Source organism: Palaemon carinicauda, chromosome 11 (genome assembly GCF_036898095.1).
Source record: "Palaemon carinicauda isolate YSFRI2023 chromosome 11, ASM3689809v2, whole genome shotgun sequence".
NCBI lineage: Eukaryota > Metazoa > Arthropoda > Malacostraca > Decapoda > Palaemonidae > Palaemon > Palaemon carinicauda.
In genome coordinates, this window is record NC_090735.1 from 8334610 (window position 1) to 8354609 (window position 20000).

The window sequence follows — 20000 nt, forward strand, 5'->3', positions numbered from 1 at the left end:
CTAGGGGAATACCAATGTCCCTTTCCTACGCCATTTATGAGTGGCCTTTAAACCTTCAAGTGTCGATGGTTTGATTCACCAAATTGCTACGTCCCAAGGTAAAATAGAATACATACTAGATGGTAGTGGACCCCTTGGGGAAGGAAATAGACCTTAAAAGGATGGAAAATAGGGAGCTTCTTTTTGAGTTATACATTTACTTTCTAGTGGTTAATTATAAAATGCGACGGGAAATAAGGTGGGTATATATATATATATATATATATATATATATATATATATATATATATATATATACACACACACACACACACACACACACACACACACACATATATATATATATATATATATATATATATATACATATAAAAAATGAGACTAATGAGTCATTCGTGTAGGAATGTTACATTACCTTTTAGATAAAGATAATGTGACATTTTTTATTTGTTTCCATAATGGAGTCAAATACCAAATTTATTGATTTTTAAAGCTACAAGCTCAATGTACGTATATTCAAATTTTCGGTTTATGTTTCAAACATGCATACAAATTTAATCTTTTTTATAAACTCTTCAACATATTAATCTTATGGTATCAATTACAAATATCTTATTATCCAAATATGTTTGTTTAAGAAAAAAGGAACTATACTCAATTTTTTATAATAAGGCGCATTTGCACTGACTCGCAGCGGTGCCATTTTAGCTCAGAAAAAAGTTTCCTGCTACCTGATTGGTAAGAATTATCTTGTCTAATCAATCAGCGAGCAGAAAACGTTTCCGAGTTAAAAGGGCACCCCTGCGAGTCGATGCAAATCTCCCTCGCTGAAAAGAATTGACTATGGTCTACTGTTGTTTCAGCTAAAAGAACATCAGCCTATATACAATGTTGTATCGATCGTTAATACGAATATTTCCATCTATTTTCATTAGTAATAATAACTAAGGTTACTAAAAGCTCCATCTTAAATCTTACCCTTGGTCTATTATTAACACCGAAGGTAAATTACTGACAGATTTAAAGCAAATCATGAAATAAAGAAATTTAAAAAAAAAAAAAAAGCTTAAACCTCCATCTTAAATCTTACCCATGGCCTATTATCAACATCCTATGTAAATTTATAATAAATTTAAAGAAAATCATAAAATAAGGAAAATTTCTCGAAAAAAAAGAAGCTTAAACCTCCACCTTAAATCTTACCCATGGCCTATTATCAGCATCGTATGTAAATTTATAACAGATTCAAACATTAAACAAAACAAAGAATAAGGAAAAAAATTGAAAAAAGCTAAAGCTGCTGGCTAGATTAAAAAACCACAAACAACATCTATGTACTTTTGAAGCTATCGGTGAAATTGGCTTACATACCTTATATTAAATTCCGGTCTGTTCGACGTGAAACCAAGAGACGACTGATTTTGCTGTTTTTTAACTTGGTTACCGAACTGACTGGGCGGCGAGTAGCTTCTCTGGCTGAAAGAGGAATGCACACTATGGCTGAGGCCTTTATCACCTCCTTCACTTTCGCAAACAGTTGCCGATATCGAAGGAGAGCCGTCGTCGCTTCTGCTGAGGCCACAGGAGCTCTCCGACACGTAGAGGGACATCTCCTGAATTTGATTGTAAGTGCTCGTGTGATCCTGACTCTTCGATCGGTGTAGCATCTGGCCAGACTTTCTCATCGTGTGGCAGTTTTGGAGGCGTCTCATTTGGTGGGTTTCACTCTTCGTGGGACGCCGATGACACAGTTTACTCAGGAAGTTTTCGTTCTTGCCGAAGTGTCTCAGTTTCATGCGCGTCTTGACCGATTGACTGTGAACGTGCAACTTGCAGTGCGCTAGAAATCCTTTCTTTCTGGTCTGTTGCCGGAAGGAACCATCACCTAGGGGGCTGTCACTGGGGAAATCTACGTTGCTTAAACTCTCTTCTCGGAGAGACCGTTCAGAATTGACGACGTAATCAACATCTGGATCGTTCGAGATGTTCGCACCGCCCTGGCGGAGCATCACTAAACTACCGTCATGATATTCGCATTCGATTTCATTGTCCTTGCGAAACAAGTTGCTGTTTGGCACATGTCTATCCAGCTGTTGCTCTTGAACGCAGCTGTCGAAGGAAGTCGAGACCAGGGATTTGTAGGAAACAGCTTCTATAGTTGAATGAGATTTCGCATGATTGTTGCCCTTCTTCTTATGAGAGAAGCGGGGAACCTTGTTGCTCTTGGAGAGCGAACGGGTGTGAAGCTGAGGCATCTGGAGAAGTGGGTAAGGCTTCGTCTGACTTTTCTGCTTTGACAGAGGGGCGTGGTTTGGAGGGGGACTGAAATGGGGCCTGTGGAAGAAGTGAAGCAGAACTATTAGTGATAAGTGATATGTAATCAGATCAAATATGTGTGCAAACATTGAACATAGGGTCTCTGGCACACCTCACTCTGAAAAAATGCAGTGTATAACCAAACAGATTGTGCAGGGAGGAATGACAGGGTGCACTTCTTCGGAGAGAGGTGTGCCAGGAATTCCTGTGTCCAACTGTACATTCAAACCAAAATAGAAATATTACTACCAGTCTTTAAAGACTACTTTTCATCACAAACAAGTATCAGGTGAAAAGAGGTATTAACAAGGTTACCCATACCATTCATAGTTATGGAAAAAAAAGTCCAAATATAGATACAAAATCATCTCTGGGGGTCATTGTATTTTGTTGGGATAGACCTAGTGTAAAATTTCAAAAGTTGACTGAAAAACCACATTTTAAAAAAGAAACAAGCACAAAAACACCACTGAACCTAAGGGTTTTCACCTAACCTAACCTAGGGTCGTATCTTTACTTACTTATCTACATAGGGGTGGCTACGACCAATGCCCACTTCAAATTTTAAAAAGGAAATGAACACAAGAACACCACTTAACCTAAGGTTTTTCCACCAAACCTACCCTACTTATCTACATGGGGGTGGCTACGACCACCCGCCCCCTCCCAGCAACCACCTCCATTAACATAAGGTTTTTCCACCTAAGCTAACCTAGTAGTCTTTTCCTTATGTACATGGGAGTGGTTACGACCACCCCGTCCCTCAGTGACCACCTCCATTAAGGTAAGGTTTTTCCATCTGACCTAACCTAGGCAGTCGTATCTTTACCTACTTATCTACTTGGGGGTGGCTACAACCACCAGCCCCCCAGCGACCACCTTCATTAACCTAAGTTTTTTCCACCTAACTTAAACTAGGAGTCGTATCCTTACCTACTTAGCTACATGGGGGTGGCTACAACCAACTGGCCCTATAGCGACCCCTTCCATTAAACTGTCGTATCCTTAGCCTATTAGATTTTCATTTTGAAAGGACGATTAGAAAAAAATGTATAATTTTCCTCAAAAGATTCAAGGAAGATGAAAATAAATTTTCATTCTATACCCAAACTGAGTTTCAATCCTGAGTTTGCTTCCAATCCACTTACATTCCTGACAAGGTAATACTACTGCAAATAAAAATATTTTGTAAATCGTAAAACTAACTTTTTTATCGTATTACAATGTGCTCCATGGCACTGCTTATCTAACTTCTTCAGTGCATAACATCTATTAATATATTGAAAATGAATGGACTAGATACTAATCCCTGTTGCAATCCTACTCTCTCTTCAAATCCTTGTGTCGTTCCAACAGTGTTCCTAAAGCCCTGTCCACACGATCATGCATGCCCGACGGGCAAACAGTGATACCAGACCACAATAGTTAGTAAGAATGAGGGTTAATGACGTCAGAAGCGGGAAAACCACAGACAGGGATCTGGCATCATACAGTGTTGCCAGATCCCTTCCTTTAGTTTTCCCGCCTCTGACGTCATCAACCCTCATTTGCACTAACTGTTGTGGTCTGGTATCACTGTTTGCCCGTCGGGCATGCACGATCATGTGGACAGGGCTTTACGCTGATGTATCTCTTGGATCAGCCGCAAGTACTTTTCTTCCTCAGACACCTCGTGACCTCTATATTTCTTCTCTCGGGGTTCGGTCACAAGCCTTTTCAAGGTCTATGAACACCAGATGTAATTTCCATTATTACTCTTAAAACTATTTAAGTCGTAGACCTAAAATGATTCTTAAGTTAGAGAATTTAAAATAATTGATTTCATTATTATGATCATTATTATTACTATTACTATTACTATTATTATTATTATCATTAATTATTTTCCCCAAAAGAAAATCGAGTTTACGACTGACCCCAAAAAACTACATTCACCCCTACCTCTGCAAAAAACAAACTATATTGAATATATATAAAACTTCACTGAACACCAAGATGCTGTGATCTGCAGGATATGTTTTCAAAATGTAAAAGCAAATAAAAAAGGTAAAGGTTAAAGGTTTCACAGTTCCAATTTCATCAGAATAGATGGCCACTAGAACGTCAGCCGGCCAAGCCCAAGCCTCCACTGTGGTGCCAAGTCACAGTAGTGGCCTCCCCAGTAAACAGCTTGAAATCATAGTCCCGGGGTGGGATCGATCTGCCGCCATGCGAATGTTAGGCAAATACGTTACCACTGTACTAGCCAGGAGGGTAAATAAGATGATAGTGGAAATAAAAGTGGAAATAACTAGACTTAGAAAAGATTCAAATCCTTTAAGTTTAGAGGAATAAAAAAACATGAAATATTATAATCTTGCGAAAGACGACCAAGTAGAAAATAAGAAATAGATAAATAGATGAATTTGTGATAGGAAATTAAAGGCAAAGATTGAAATAATTGCTTATGGTGATATCCAACGTAGATATACATACAGAGATAATCCCTTATCTTTTGTTAGAAATGGTATATGACTATTAAAAAGCATACATTAACTTTCATGTATAAACATGTACTTGAAATAGTTATATTACTAGAATATTTAACAAAAGCGGAAAAAATACATTAATCCAGAAAAGATTTATATTCTATGAATAATAAATCGCTTTTATCAATTTACCTCAACAATTCCAAAAAGGAAAATTTCTCCTATATTCAATTTGTTTTAATGAGGCGCATTTGCACCGACTCGCAGCGGTGCCCTTTTAACTCTGTAAAGTTTCCTGATCGCTGATTGGTTAAAATGATCTTGTCCAACCAATCAGTGATCAGGATACTTTTCCGAGCTAAAAAAGCAATGCTGCGAGTCAGTGCAAATGCGCCTCATTAAAAAAAAAATGAGTATAGTAAAGCTTTGTTGATCATGGCGATACACAAACCCTTTGCCCACGTTAAGGTCTCCCCACTGAGAGAGGCTGTTCCTTGTTTCTCGGTGTTTGTGAGTTGTGTACTATTTGTGGAGCCTTTTCCGTAAAGAAAAGAGGAGGAGGAGTAGATGTTATCGTGGGAAAAGAGAGTCTGGAGAGTTGACAATGATGATGAGGTCGTGCTAGTTGAAGAGAGAAGTTTTAGGAAACGTGACTGGAGCGTTTTTTTGTAAAGAAAATGGGACTGGAACGTTTTTGTAGAGAAAACGGGAAGAACATTTTTTTGTATAGAAAACGGGAATTACGCCAGCCATTGCAAAGGTTACAATCCGTAAAATGTACTGTAGACAGACTTTCCAGTTGGGTGGCGTCATAGCTCTCTCTCTCTCTCTCTCTCTCTCTCTCTCTCTCTCTCTCTCTCTCTCTCTCTCTCTCTCTCTCTCTCTCCTAATCGTTTGCAGTTGTAAAAGGAGTTTCTTAGACGTAGCTTTGTCACAATAATCTCTTCCTTCGTTCGTTATCTTTTTATTTCATTTACACTACTTTGATCTCTCTTTCTTTCGGGTAAAGTGGAAAGAAAAAAATACTCCAAAAAAATAAAAAAAAAAAATAAAAAAAAAATTAGTCTTGCAATATAGTTTGACATAATAAAGTTTCATATAAAAAATATAGAAATTTTAATAACCAAATATAAATAAAAAATGACATTTCAAGCGAAAAATAGAGTTAAAAAAGAGAAAATATCCCAAAAAGTTTTTAAAGGCGATACTAGTTACGGCTTATTTTTTCTTTGCCTACACTTACACGGAATAGTCTGGCCTATTCTTTACATATTCTCGTCTTTCCTCATACATCTGACAACAATGAGATACATAACACTTCTTCACCAAGGGGTTAATTTACTGCACTGCAATTTGTTCAGTGTACTTTCCTCTTGGTAAGGGTAGAAGAGACTCTTTAGCTATGGTAAGCAGCTCTTCTAGGAGAAGGACACTCCAAAATTAAACCATTGTCCTCTAGTCTTGGGTAGTGCCATAGCCTCTGTACCATGGTCTTCCGCTGTCTTGGGTTAGAGTTCTCTTGCTTGAGGGTACACTCGGGCACACTATTCTATCTTATTTTTTTTTTCTTCCTCTTGTTTTTTTGAAATGGTGTGTTGGGCAGGCTTAATAGAAGGACCATGGATGCCTGGTGGTTTATCAAGAGGTTGTCTTTTCCTTTTTCTGATTTTTTCTTCTCAAAACCATCCTTACTGTCCTCCCTTCAGTTGAAGTGGCTATCCTGGAGGGTATTTAGCCTTGCATGGTGTATCGGCTCCTCCATGTTGACCAGTTTTTCCGACTTTTAACTATAGTCTATGGATATCATCAATCACTTTTATTATTATTCTGTACATATTGTTTTTGTTTTAATTCTTGTTAATCTAGTTTTTAAGTATGATGTCTCTTTTTTTATTTCTATTAATTCTTATGCTGTCTGGAGACATTGAGCAAAATCCGGGACCAGTACGTCCTAGATTTCGTCAATGTCGTCTTCTGTATTGCAATATTCGTGGTCTTCATGCAAATATCCGAGACCTTACAGTTGCGTCCAGACAGTATGATATTCTTTTGTGCTCAGAAACTTTGGTTTCTAATATGAGGCACTCATCTGAGCTCCTTATAACTGGTTTTAAGAAGCCAATAATGCTGAAACGTGATTCCATTCCTAGGGCCAGGGGAATGGCGGTGTATATTAGGACCGAGTACCCTGCTTCTCATAAGTCCTGCTATCAATGTGGATGTCATGAGATTCAGGTAATAAAAGTTTGTGGCAGGCATAACAACTTTTATTTGTGTTCAATCTACCGGAATCCAGACATGGATGATTCTATCTTTGATTGTCTTCTTACCATTATGGCTAAGATACAAGAAGATGATAGAAAGGCTTCGTTTGTCTTTGTTGGTGATTTTAATGCTCACCATAGGGAGTGGTTGAGTTCTATCTCTCCTACCGATCGCCATGGCTTAAGAGCTTTAGACTTTGCCTCAGAATCAGGCTGTGAGCAAATCATAAATGAAGCTACTCACAGGTCTGGTAATTGCTTGGATCTCGTATACACTGACTCCCCTGGCGTTATAACTAGTAAGGTTGGTTCTCCAGTCGGGACTTCTGATCATGCCTTGATTTCATTATTAGTGAAGACTGAGCAGCCTGTCCCTGATATATCATATTCTTGTAAAATTTATATGAAATCCCAAGCAGACTGGAATGGGATTTTGCATGATCTTTTGTGCTTGAATTGGTCACAATTATATAATAGTGTAGATCCTGTTGTCCCTTTGAATGAGAATCTAGTCAACATAATTGATAGGCGTATCCCTTCTCGTGTGCTAAGGTACCGAATGAAGGACAAACCGTGGTTCAATGATGATTGTAGACGTGCTTATTTGGAGAAGCAGGAGGCCTATCACCTTTGGAAGGGTAACAGATCAGATTTGACCTGGAACAACTATACTCAGCTTCGAGCTTTTGCTCAGAGAGTTTATGCCTCAACTGAAAAGGAGTACAATTTAATCATAAAAGAAACCCTCTCTGGTACAACTCAGGAACATAAATGGTGGTCTACACTTAAGTCTGCACTCTTTGGTGTAGATGCAACAGTTCCTCCTTTACTTAAGCCAGATGGCTCAGTCACTCACTGTCCAAAGGAAAAGGCAACCCTTTTGGCTGATGTTTTTGACAGTAAACAGAGTAATGAAAAACTTGAACTTCCTCATTCCTGTTTTCCTGAGGCTAAACTAACTAGTTTAGCTTTTCGATCTCGTGAGATTAAAGCTCTGTTGATGGACCTTGATGCTTATGGAGGTGTAGACCCAAATGGTATTTTTCCCTTGTTTTTTATAAAGACAGCAGATTTCTTAGCTCCAAAGTTATCTGTTATTTTACGCAAGTTAGCAAGAAGAGGAGCTTTTAGCACTTGTTGGAGAATTGGTAATGTTACTCCTCTATGTAAATGTGTTTGTGGTAGCTCAAGTCCCACTGATTACCGCCCAATTTCCATAACTCCCATATTATCTAAAGTTTTTGAACGTCTTCTGGCAAAACGTCTTAATAGGTTTGCAGAAGGTAATCATCTATTCCCTAGTTTGCAATTTGGTTTTCGGAAAGGCCTTGGAGCATGTGATGCCCTTCTTACAATCTCCAATGCAGTACAGAAATCCCTCGATTGTGGTCGGGAAGTTCGTATGATTGGCCTTGATTTTAGTGCTGCCTTTGACCGTGTTAATCATGAGGCCCTTGTTTTCAAACTGAAACAGTTGGGAGTGGGTGGGTCGTTTCTTAGCATTATTATTGATTTTTTAAGTAGTAGATCTCAAAGAGTTGTTGTTAATGGGCACCATAGTGAGTATAGGAATGTGATATCCGGTGTTCCACAGGGTAGTGTTCTTGGCCCATTACTTTTCATGCTATATACACATGACATGTGGTTTGGCCTAGAAAATAAGCTTGTTGCATATGCAGATGATGCTACTCTCTTTGCATCAATTCCATCCCCTGAATGTAGATCTGGGGTTGGTGAATCCCTTAATAGAGATTTAGCTAAAATTAGTGCATGGTGCAAATTATGGGGTATGAAGTTGAATCCTAACAAAACTCAAAGTATGATTGTAAGTAGGTCAAGGACGGTGGCTCCTCAACATCCGGATCTCAGTATTGATAATGTTTCTTTAAATTTGTATGACTCTTTCAAAATTTTAGGCGTGATTCTTGACAGCAAATTTACTTTTGAGAAACATATAAGGTCTGTGTCTTCTTCAATTGCACAAAAAATTGGCTTATTGAGAAAGTCTTTTAAGATATTCGGTGATCAATCTATTCTGAAGAAGTGTTTTAATTCTTTTATTCTACCTTGTTTTGAGTATTGTTCTCCTGTCTGGTCTTCAGCTGCTGATTCTCATCTTAATTTGTTGGACAGAAACTTACGGTCTATTAAATTTCTTATTCCTGATCTAGATATTAATCTCTGGCACCGTCGATCAATTAGTTCATTATGCATGTTGCATAAGATTTTTCATAACTCTGACCATCCTTTACATTCAGATCTCCCTGGACAATTCTATCCTGTTCGTAATACTAGGCAGGCAGTTAATTCTAATAGCCAGGCCTTCTCCATCATAAGACTCAATACTACGCAGTACTCTAGAAGTTTTATTCCAGCTGTTACCAAGTTGTGGAATGATCTTCCTAATCGGGTTGTTGAATCAGTAGAACTTCAAAAGTTCAAAGTTGGAGCAAATGCTTTTTTGTTGACCAGACGGACAGGAGTCTTTTTATAGTTTATATATGACATTTTTGTTGTTGACGTTGTTAATAGTTTATATATGATATATCTCTTTTGACATTACTTTTTTTAGAATGATTTATTGTTAATTTGTTCTCTTCAGTTATTTATTTCCTTATTTCCTTTCCTCACTGGGCTATTTTTCCCTGTTGGAGCCCCTGGGCTTGTAGCATCTTGCTTTTCCAATTAGGGTTGTAGCTTGGATAGTAATAATAATAATAATAATAATAATACTAATAATAAATCTATAACAAGAAGTTGAAAGTGGTATGTGAAGTCCGTAGACTTTCTCCGAAAGTCCTACGATTGGCGGTAAAACACCCGTCATTCTGGGAGTTTTCACTACAAGTTTTAAAGTCAGATCCCAAAATTATACAAAATAAATACCATGTCTTTTTATTCAACCATGGGGTAGTTTCAGTGATATCTTCCCGTCATCTACTGAAAATATGAAGATGAATATACAAAGCGAAGTAGAATAATTAGACATATAGTAAAAACATTTACGGTATGTGTTTAAACATTGCAAGTGACGGTTTGGTTTTAGTTTTCATCAATGTTTTCACAAAAAAAGATAAAAATAATGAGAAAAGAGAAAAATCATAAAATCTTTATGGAAAATAGTCACTTAATGTAAATTTACGGCGAAGAAGACTTTAAAGAAAAAGAGCATTGACATATAGTATACAGCAATGATAGTTAATTTTTGTATAAGCCCAAGGGATCCAACAGGGAAAATAGCTCTGTGAGGAAAAGGAATAAGGAAATAAGTAAACTACAAGAGAAGTAATTAACGATTAAAATATAATATTTTAAGAACAGTAACAGCATTAAAATAAAGCTTTCATGTGTAAACTATTAAAACTTCAAAAAACACGAGGAAGAAAAATATGTTAGAATAGTATTCCCGAGTGTACCCTCAAGCAAGAGAACTATACCCCAAGACAGTGAGGGACCATGGCACAGAGGCTATGACATTACCCAAGACTAGAGACCAGTGGCTTGATTTTGGAGTGTCCTTCTCCTAGAAGAGCTGCTTACCATAGCTAAAGAGTCTCTTCTACACTTAACAAGAGGAAAGTAGCCACTGATCAATTACAGTCCTGTAGTTAACCTCTTCAGTGAAGAAGAATTACTTGGCAATTTTAGTGTTGTCAAGTGTATGAGGAAAGAGGAGAATCTGTAAAGAATAGGCCAAACTATTCTGTGTATGTGTAGGCACAAATGAAATGAGCCGTAACCAGAGAGAGGGATCCAATGTTATTACTGTCTGGCCAGTCAAAGACCCCAATAACTCTCCACCCGTAGTATCTCAACGGGTGGCTGGGGCCTTGGCCAACCTACTACCTATAATTATATATATTTGCAACATGAATATCAAAGTTGACAGAAGCCTGGAACATCACAGGACTTGCAAATTAGGAAATGAAGGCAGCTACGGTCACAAGATTTTTGCAAATCCCTGAAATGTTGATGTTGATTACTGTGGCCAACTAACTAATCAACGAGAGAGAGAGAGGAGAGAGAGAGAGAGAGAGAGAGAGAGAGAGAGAGAGAGAGAGAGAGGAGAGAGAGAGAGAGATGACCTCGTACGAGGTATCATCTTATATTTTGAATAATGTAATATTCATAAAAATGATGAGAGAGAGAGAGAGAGAGAGAGAGAGAGAGAGAGAGAGAGAGAGAGAGAGAGAGAGAGAGAGAGAGAGAGAGAGAGAGAGATATGACCTCGTACGAGGTATCACCTTATATTTTGGATAATGTAAAATTCATAAAAATCATGAGAGAGAGAGAGAGAGAGAGAGAGAGAGAGAGAGAGAGAGAGAGAGAGAGAGAGAGAGAGAGAGAGAGAGAGAGAGAGACTCACCTTTGTGGAAGAGACACGGGTCTAAGTCTTGTTACCATAATCCGGATGATATTTATCAGGAAAAGAAAATTGATCTGCAAAAACAAAATGAGAAAATACTTTAATCTATTGATAATAGTTAGAAAACTTTTGCACAGCTTCCGACCTCTATATCCTATGCAAATTATATTGGGCAGTAAGCCGGAAAAGCTTCCTTGTCTTTTTGTCTACATCTGAAATGGAATATATCATTGGCTATAACTGAAACTATATATTAAGCAAGGAACTTTAATTCATGTGAGGCTATAATTGAAAGTATATTAGGCAAGGGAGTCTAGTTTGAGTGACGAGGAATCAAAATTAATAAAGGAGTATTTTGTCGGCAGTGGGTGATATATGGATTCGAGGAATTCAAATGATTACAATATGACCTTTTTATACTCCAAACAACCGTCAAAATGGCTCTGCTAAAAGGAATGGTGAACCAGGAAACGTGTTCGTAGTAGCACACTGGGATCGGAAGTTGTAACGGCTCTCTCGCTCACGTATCCAATCTTATCCCATATCCCTCGAGATGAGGTTAACTTTATTCGGGGAAGGATAGCCGTGGGTTGTTTTAAACATAATATCTCTCGGGATATTTGCTCCAGGGGGTTAGAACCCTGTGCTACTTCTTAGGTTCAATTCTCTGGTATATCACTCGCTGAAATATCCCAAGTAGAAAGCTGCCTTTGAGGAACTTCCATCAGGACGACATGGTTCGAGCCCAAAAATAGATTTTTCCTATGTCAAAATCCATTTTTTTTTATACCCCTAGGATGTAAGGATTTTCAGTTGGGTTCAAAGATCCACCAGCAATACAGTATTTCAAAAGAAGAGTGATGCTTGGGGAATGAAGCAACTTCAAAAGCATAAATTGTATTTACATGATACGAAATGATTTAAAATGTAAGTCAGTACATAGCTTATAGGGTAAAGGATATATACTTTTAATCCATATTTACATTAATAATTAATTGGAAATGTCATCTGAAATGTACATGTTTATTATTGTTCATCTAAAACGGCTTTCCCACCATTACCCATACATTAAAGGGTCGGTTGCCTGATGCGCCCTCTCCAATGCCTTCTATCAAAGGCATCCTCTTCCACCAAACCTCTTCTCTCCATATCATCCTTCACCTTACCTCCATATAATCCATATCAATAATAAAAAAGACAGAACACTGTCAAGTCACCTTAAATTAAGAAAAAGACAATCCAAAAATATTGATTGGATTTCTGGTAATAGGTCAATAGCCTTGCCCTAGGTCACTGACCAAAGGAAGTTTACATTCATTTTCTATTGGTTTTGGTTTTGCATAATCTCTCTTTGATCTAAAGTAACTTTTGGGAGTCATTTTCCCTCTTAAAGCTCGCATTAACATCTCAACCACAATCTATTTACGCAAGCCTGGTGGCAAGGGAGTTGGCTATGACGTTAATATTAAAGATCAAAGTGATACAGTTTATTTGAAGTTCTCAACTCTCTCTCTCTCTCTCTCTCTCTCTCTCTCTCTCTCTCTCTCTCTCTCTCTCTCTCTCTCTCTCTCTCTCTCCTGAAGGTAATTTATTCCATGAGAAGGCTGAAGGTAAAATATGAAGAAAATACACATATAGCTGGCCCAATTTGGGAAGTATTACTTCATGTAAAAGAGTGAACATTGACATTGGATATTAGGTTTAATCAAAATTATCGGGTCAATGACTAAACTAAATAATAATTAGTCATATCACATTCACAAATGAAATAGAAATGACGCAAAGCACGATGTAGTATCTATAGTAATTATATTTGATAGTAATTTGTTTTCTATAGATAATCTGATATAAATGTAAAAGAGTTGATCAAAGACAAGAATGAGGGGGGGGGGGGGTTTGCCTCCCTAGGGGCCCATATGTATACTGATCCAGATGCACTGTAATGACGTCACCAAATCACTAGATCAGGTTCATGATACAGCTCATGTTGGACAGGTATTTTGAAAGATGCAGTATCTTGAAACTTGATGTTTCATCGAAAAATACCAGTCATGGCACATAGGAATAATGTTTTAAATAACATCCGCAATGCCAAATTAATATCCGTAATCTATTCTTCAGGAAATTAATATTCTCAGTAACTAAGGCATTCCAGACTTGCGGGTCATGGTAGGAACGCGATTTCAATTCCCATGGACTGAAAATCTTTCATTTAGGGAATAAGTAGACGGTAATTTGTAATTTCCTTTTATATTAGATTACTTTGAACGCAACTCTATTTTGTTCTGTTAACAAAGAGATACGTTCATGATTATTTCTAACAATAAATGGTAACACTGAAAGCGTCCCTGCCTAGCGCTCGCCGGACTGGGGTTCGAGTCTGCTCAAACTCGATAGTTTCTTCGGTGTTTCCAACCTCACCATCCTTGTGAGCTAAGGATGAGTGGTTTGGGGTAGCCTATAGGTCTACCTGCTGAGTCCTTAGTAGCTATTCCCTAGCCCTCCCTGGTGCTAGCTTGGGTGAAGAGGGGGCTTGGGCGCTGTTCATACGTATATATGGTCAGTCTCTACGGCGTTATTCTGCTTGCAAGGGCAATGTCACTTTCCCTTGCCTCTGCCATTCATGAGTGGTCTTCAAACAGAGATAAACTTAACGGCATTTGTAACCTCAAGAGAGACTTATCTAAGATCTTAAATGTCAAGATGCCAGAAAACCTTAAATCAATCAATCAATCAATTATCTAAGATATGTTTGAGAAATAGGAATGAATGGCGAGCGATTGTGACGCAGTTGGCCCTGCTGCTTCCTCCGGTGCCTTAGATGACCGCGGAGGTAGCAGCAGTAGGGGATTCAGCATTATGAAGCTTCATCTGTGCTGGATAATGTGGGAGGGTGGGCTGTGGCACCCTAGCAGTACCAGCTGAACTCGGTTGAGTCCCTTGTTAGGCTGGGAGGAACGTATAGAGTAGAGGTACCTTTTTTGTTTTGCTTCATTTGTTGATGTCGGCTACCCCCCAAAGTTAGGGGAAGTGCCTTGGTATATGTATGTGATGTATGTTTGAGACGGAAACAGTAAAATTTTACACACTTAATATACAACTCAAGGTTTGAAATTTTTTTGTAATTCTTTATCCTTATCCATTTCATTCAGTGTTTCAACACTTTCCAATACTTCCACAGGCATTTAAAACGTTTTCCAAGTCCTCTGTACACACTGAACCTGTATTATGAATAATCTCCTTAAATACATTTTTCCTCTGTTGTTTGAAAACCATTTCTACACAAAAACCATGATATAAACAAAGACAATTTCCCAGGTTTAATCTGTAGTTCTACATATGTTTATGCATTTGAAGACAGGAATGTAGATCAAAGCAGTAATATTTTTGAAACCCAAAATATGTTCTCATCTTGGTTCTCTTTAACGATATGGTTTTACTGTGGTTGGAGCAAATCTTTAGGATATGCAAGATTAGGAATTGCAATTTTGCAAAGTTTCTAACTTTTCCTCAATGCAATATTCTCCTACAGGAAGCTGAAGGAACAGTTTGTTTTCACAAAATTATGAATGTGCCAATTGTCATTCGGATTATAAGCTACAACCCTAATTTATATATAATTTATCAAGCCATGTTCTTCGCATAGATACACATACGGAGAAGCATGTTTACAGTAGAACGTTACTTATATAACTCGTATCTAAGGTTTCATTTCCTCTTTCATTATCATCATAGAAATTCAAAAGAGATGTACGAGACAAGTGGAGGCTGAAAATATGCAGAAGATTTCGTTGCTATGAAATTAATTGCTTTGGTTGGTCGTATGGAATGGTGGAATTGCTACATGAATACCCTTTCTACACCGTCAAAAGCTGGAACTGAGAGAGAGAGAGAGAGAGAGAGAGAGAGAGAGAGAGAGAGTTTTAGATTGCCTAAACACGTGGTTGGAACGCAGGCTTTGAGAGAGAGAGAGAGAGAGAGAGAGAGAGAGAGAGAGAGTGTGTGTTTTGGATTGCCCTAACATATGGTTAGAACAGAGAGAGAGAGAGAGAGAGAGAGAGAGTTTTAGATTGCCCAAACACATGGTTAGAACACAGGCTTTGAGAGAGAGAGAGAGAGAGAGAGAGAGAGAGAGAGAAGAGAGAGAGTTTTAGATTGCCTAAACACGTGGTTGGAACGCAGGCTTTGAGAGAGAGAGAGAGAGAGAGAGAGAGAGAGAGAGAGTTTTAGATTGCCAAAAAACGTGGTTAAAACAGGATTTGAGAGAGAGAGAGAGAGAGAGAGAGAGAGAGAGAGTTTTAGATTGCCAAAAAACGTGGTTGGAACGCAGGCTTTGAGAGAGAGAGAGAGAGAGAGAGAGAGAGAGAGAGAGAGAGTTTTAGATTGCCCAAACACATGGTTGGAACGCACGCTTTTAGAGAGAGAGAGAGAGAGAGAGAGAGAGAGAGAGAGAGAGTTTTAGATTGCCCAAACACATGGTTGGAACTCAGGCTTTGAGAGAGAGAGAGAGAGAGAGAGAGAGAGAGAGAGAGTTTTAGATTGCCCAAACACGTGGTTGGAACACAGGCTTTGAGAGAGAGAGAGAGAGAGAGAGAGAGAGAGAGAGGAGAGAGTTTTAGATTGCCCAAACACATGGTTGGAACAGGCTTTTAGAGAGAGAGAGAGAGAGAGAGAGAGAGAGAGAGAGAGAGAGTTTTGGATTGCCCAAACACATGGTTAGAACGCAGGCTTTTAGAGAGAGAGAGAGAGAGAGAGAGAGAGAGAAAGAGAGAGAGAGAGAGAGTTTTGGATTGCAAAAACACATGGTTAGAACACAGGCTTTTAGAGAGAGAGAGAGAGAGAGAGAGAGAGAGAGAGAGAGATTTTAGATTGCCCAAACACATGGTTGGAACACGCTTTTAGAGAGAGAGAGAGAGAATGAGAGAGATAGAGAGAGAGAGAGAGAGAGAGAGAGAGAGAGAGAGAGAGAGAGGATAACGTTCGAATACTGTATGTATACTGTAGTTATATTTCAGACTTGCCAATTTAAAACCATCCAAAAAATGGACTCAATCCATTTGTTTTGAAAACAAATAAATCACAAGAGTCAGTAGACACAATTACTTCATTACTCTTTTTAGGGTGAGTAAAATACAACTCGATGCTGATATTTATTCGAATTTATTCTTTCAGCTGTTACAGAAAAATAAAAAATTGGACTACTTATCAGTTGCTCATTTCAACCGAAATTGCTTTTAAAAAAGTAAATATGAAACGCTTCTGTATAGTATATGTATGCCTGTTTAACCCTCCTTTTGTATGTATATCTGAGTGTGTTTTTAAAATGATATACGAGCCTGTTCTTACACATTTAAGCCCATAGCTTCCCTACATAATAAAGAGCAAGTGTATGGTTATATATATATATATATATATATGAATATGAATATATATTAATACATAAACAAATATATATATATATATATATATATATACATATACATACATATATATATATATATATATATTATATATACATATAAATATATATATATATATATATATATTGTGTGTGTGTGTGTGTGTGTATTTCTTTCCGGTCAAGCTCTGCGGCATTACCATACGTATAACTATTCGTTTTTTCCCCGTTCCTCGTGTAAGGGGAGAGGGAATTGTCATACCCTGGTGAGAAGGGTATGCGTGTATGTGCATATCTAAATATTTACCCGTCATTTCTGACGGGTCACGTACACTAGTGCATGCAAATTGCATCCTACCGTTTCTTTTGCTTTATTTTCCCAAGAGGTTTTCTGTAAGTATTTATGGTGTGAAGTTGCTAGGCCCGCGCCTTCCCATTATTGCCAATCAAGGGTTTGTGTGACGATATCTTCTGCCATGTTAGATGAACATTTATACTGAAGACTTTCAATTAAATTCAAAAGTTCTACTAATCTTAATAAAATGATTTTATCATTTTTCTGCAATCTTTAATTTCAAGTTAAGTGTATACGTCTTCGACCTTATAAGATAAAAAAAATTTATATAATGATAAATTTGATGTAGATTACTTTTTTATACGATGGAGTTCGGGATTTGTGTGTGTGTGTGTGTGTGTGTTTACCAAGAAAATCGTAGGTTGAATATCATACTTATGAGATAAGCTTTTTCATGAATAGTACTCCCGAGGGATGTGTGCCACAACATATTCCTAGAGAACAAGAAGAAAATGAATTTTCTTCTTGTCAGAACAATACGTTTTCCTTTCGTAAGGAAAATAACATTCCTCTCGTAAGAAAAATAATTTTCCTTTCGTAAGAAAATTTTCTTCTCATAAGAAAATTAATTTTCCTCTCGTCACAAAAATGATTTTCTTCTCGTTTGAAAAATAAATTCCCTCTCGTTAGAAAATTTTCCTTATAAGAAAATTACAGTGATTTTCTTCATAAGAAAATTAATTTTCCTCTCGTCACAAAAATAATTTTCTTCTTGTTAGAAAAATAAATTCCCTCTCGTTAAAAAATTTTCCTCATAAGAAAATTAATTTTCCTCATAAGAAAATTAATTTTCCTCATAAGAAAATTAATTTTCCTCATAAAAAATCAATTTTCCTCATAAGAAAATTAATTTTCCTCATAAGAAAATTAATTTTCCTCATAAGAAAATTAATTTTCCTCTCGTCAAAAAAAAAAAAAAATTTTTACCTCGTCAAAAAAAATAATTTTCCTCTCATAGAAAATTTTATTTTTCTCTGATAAGGAAAATAATTTTCCTCTCGTAAGGAAATATTCCACATAAAAAAAAAAAAATTCTTTTCGTTTTGTGGGAAGATGTCTTTACAGTTTTTCCTAGTAACAGCATGAAATATTCCTTTTAACAATGCATTGGCCTTTCAACAATGGAATACCAAAAAGCCAGGGAGAGCTATCTGTAAGCCTATCACTTAACGGGTATATTCAAGCCTAAATGTATCACGTACGCCAAGCCTATAGTACTCTCTCTCTCTCTCTCTCTCTTCTCTCTCTCTCTCTCTCTCTAAGTCCGTTTCATTGACCTCAATAATAATGGCGCTCTATTTATAGCTGGGTAGGATATGTGCGATATAATAAAATCGGACAAATATAGCAAGTATAAAAAAAAAATACTTCCAGAAAACGCAATATTTTCCACTTATAAATACAATTTCCGTTTCCTCCAACAAAGGGGGGAGCCACATCAAATTTCCTTATCAGAAAAATGAACTTGCTTTGTTTACCGTATGCCATTTGAAAGAACTACAGGTGTTATAGACAGATGGAAATTGTCTGGACTCAAAATGATTGACAACTCCATTTTCCTCGTGTTTCACCACGAGGTAAAAAAGGGGCGTTTGTTTACTAATAAGCTTTGAGTATGCGTGTAAGCTTATGAGTTACAAGGAGTTACAAGGATTTTGAGCCTCAAAGACTTTTTTTTTATTCCATCCTAGGAGATTCCATTTGCTCTTGGGTAGAGCAATTTGGTTTTAAAACGTTTCTAGAATTTATATGATCTTGTCTGACTTATTCTTGAAGTCCATTTAGAGAGAGAGAGAGAGAGAGAGAGAGAGAGAGAGAGAGAGAGAGAGAGAGAGAGAGAGAGAGAGATTAAAATAGCACAGGCACTGCTAATCATGGCAAGTATACAAATAAACAATGATTGTTTGGACAAAACGCAAACAAAGACTGCGTTACACAAAATGGAAGACATTCCCCTAAAAGTATTTCTTTCCATTTTCTTTAATACGTATTTCATTCCATTTTCTTTACCCCTTCTGACCAAATGCCGATGTATGTAAAGTTACAAAAGACCATCTTTCTTTCTCCAATGGGTTTCTCTTCCTTAAGATAACCATTTTTACATAAATATTTCTTTTGATTCGCATCCAGATACATTTTAGGGATACAATACCAATAAATACCTTTTGCTTTAAGAGCTTGTTCATGCAAAAGCATTTCTATTTAGGTTTTGCTTCAAGGACATATGCACTTACATGCGAATTATTATTATTATTATTATTATTTATCATTATTATTATTATTATTATTATAACTATAGTCCATTTCTTTTAGCGATGCATATTTGCACTGACTCGCAGCGCAACTCGAAGCGGTGCCCTTTTAGCTCGGAAAAGTTTCCGGATCGTTGATTGGTTGGACGAGATAATTCCAACCAATTAGCGATCACGAAACTTTTCCAAGCTAAAAGGGCACCGCTGTGAGTCTGTTCAAATATGCATCGCTTAAAGAAATGGACTATAGCTAAGCTACAACCCTACTTAAGATGCTCTAAGCCCAAGGGCTCCAACAGGGAAATATAGTTTAATCAGGAAAAGAAATAAGGAAATAAATAAACGATATGTGAAGTAATGAACAATTAAAATAAAATATTTCAAAAACAGTAACAACATTAAAACAGACATTTCGTATATAAACTATAAAAAGACTTATGTCAGCCTGTTCAACATAAAAACATTTGCTACAAGTTTGAAATTTTGAATCAAAATTACACACTTTGGCTTTATGTAACAAAACCAATAAACCAATGACCTAAAATATTGTAAAAAAATATCGACGCATTTTCCTTCTATCT

The 20000-nt window shown here is 37.1% G+C and overlaps 1 protein-coding gene across 1 annotated transcript in view; it reads right to left on the minus strand.

The window, feature by feature from the left end:
* LOC137649955 (uncharacterized) overlaps positions 1–20000 on the minus strand; it is a 361156-nt gene that overhangs the window by 319979 nt on the left and 21177 nt on the right. The window contains exons 5-6 of the mRNA XM_068382938.1: positions 11415–11488; positions 1372–2334 (exon numbers count right to left, since the gene is read on the minus strand). Of these exons, the coding sequence (XP_068239039.1) occupies positions 1372–2334; positions 11415–11488 (1037 nt within the window). The remainder of the gene's footprint in view (positions 1–1371; positions 2335–11414; positions 11489–20000) is intronic.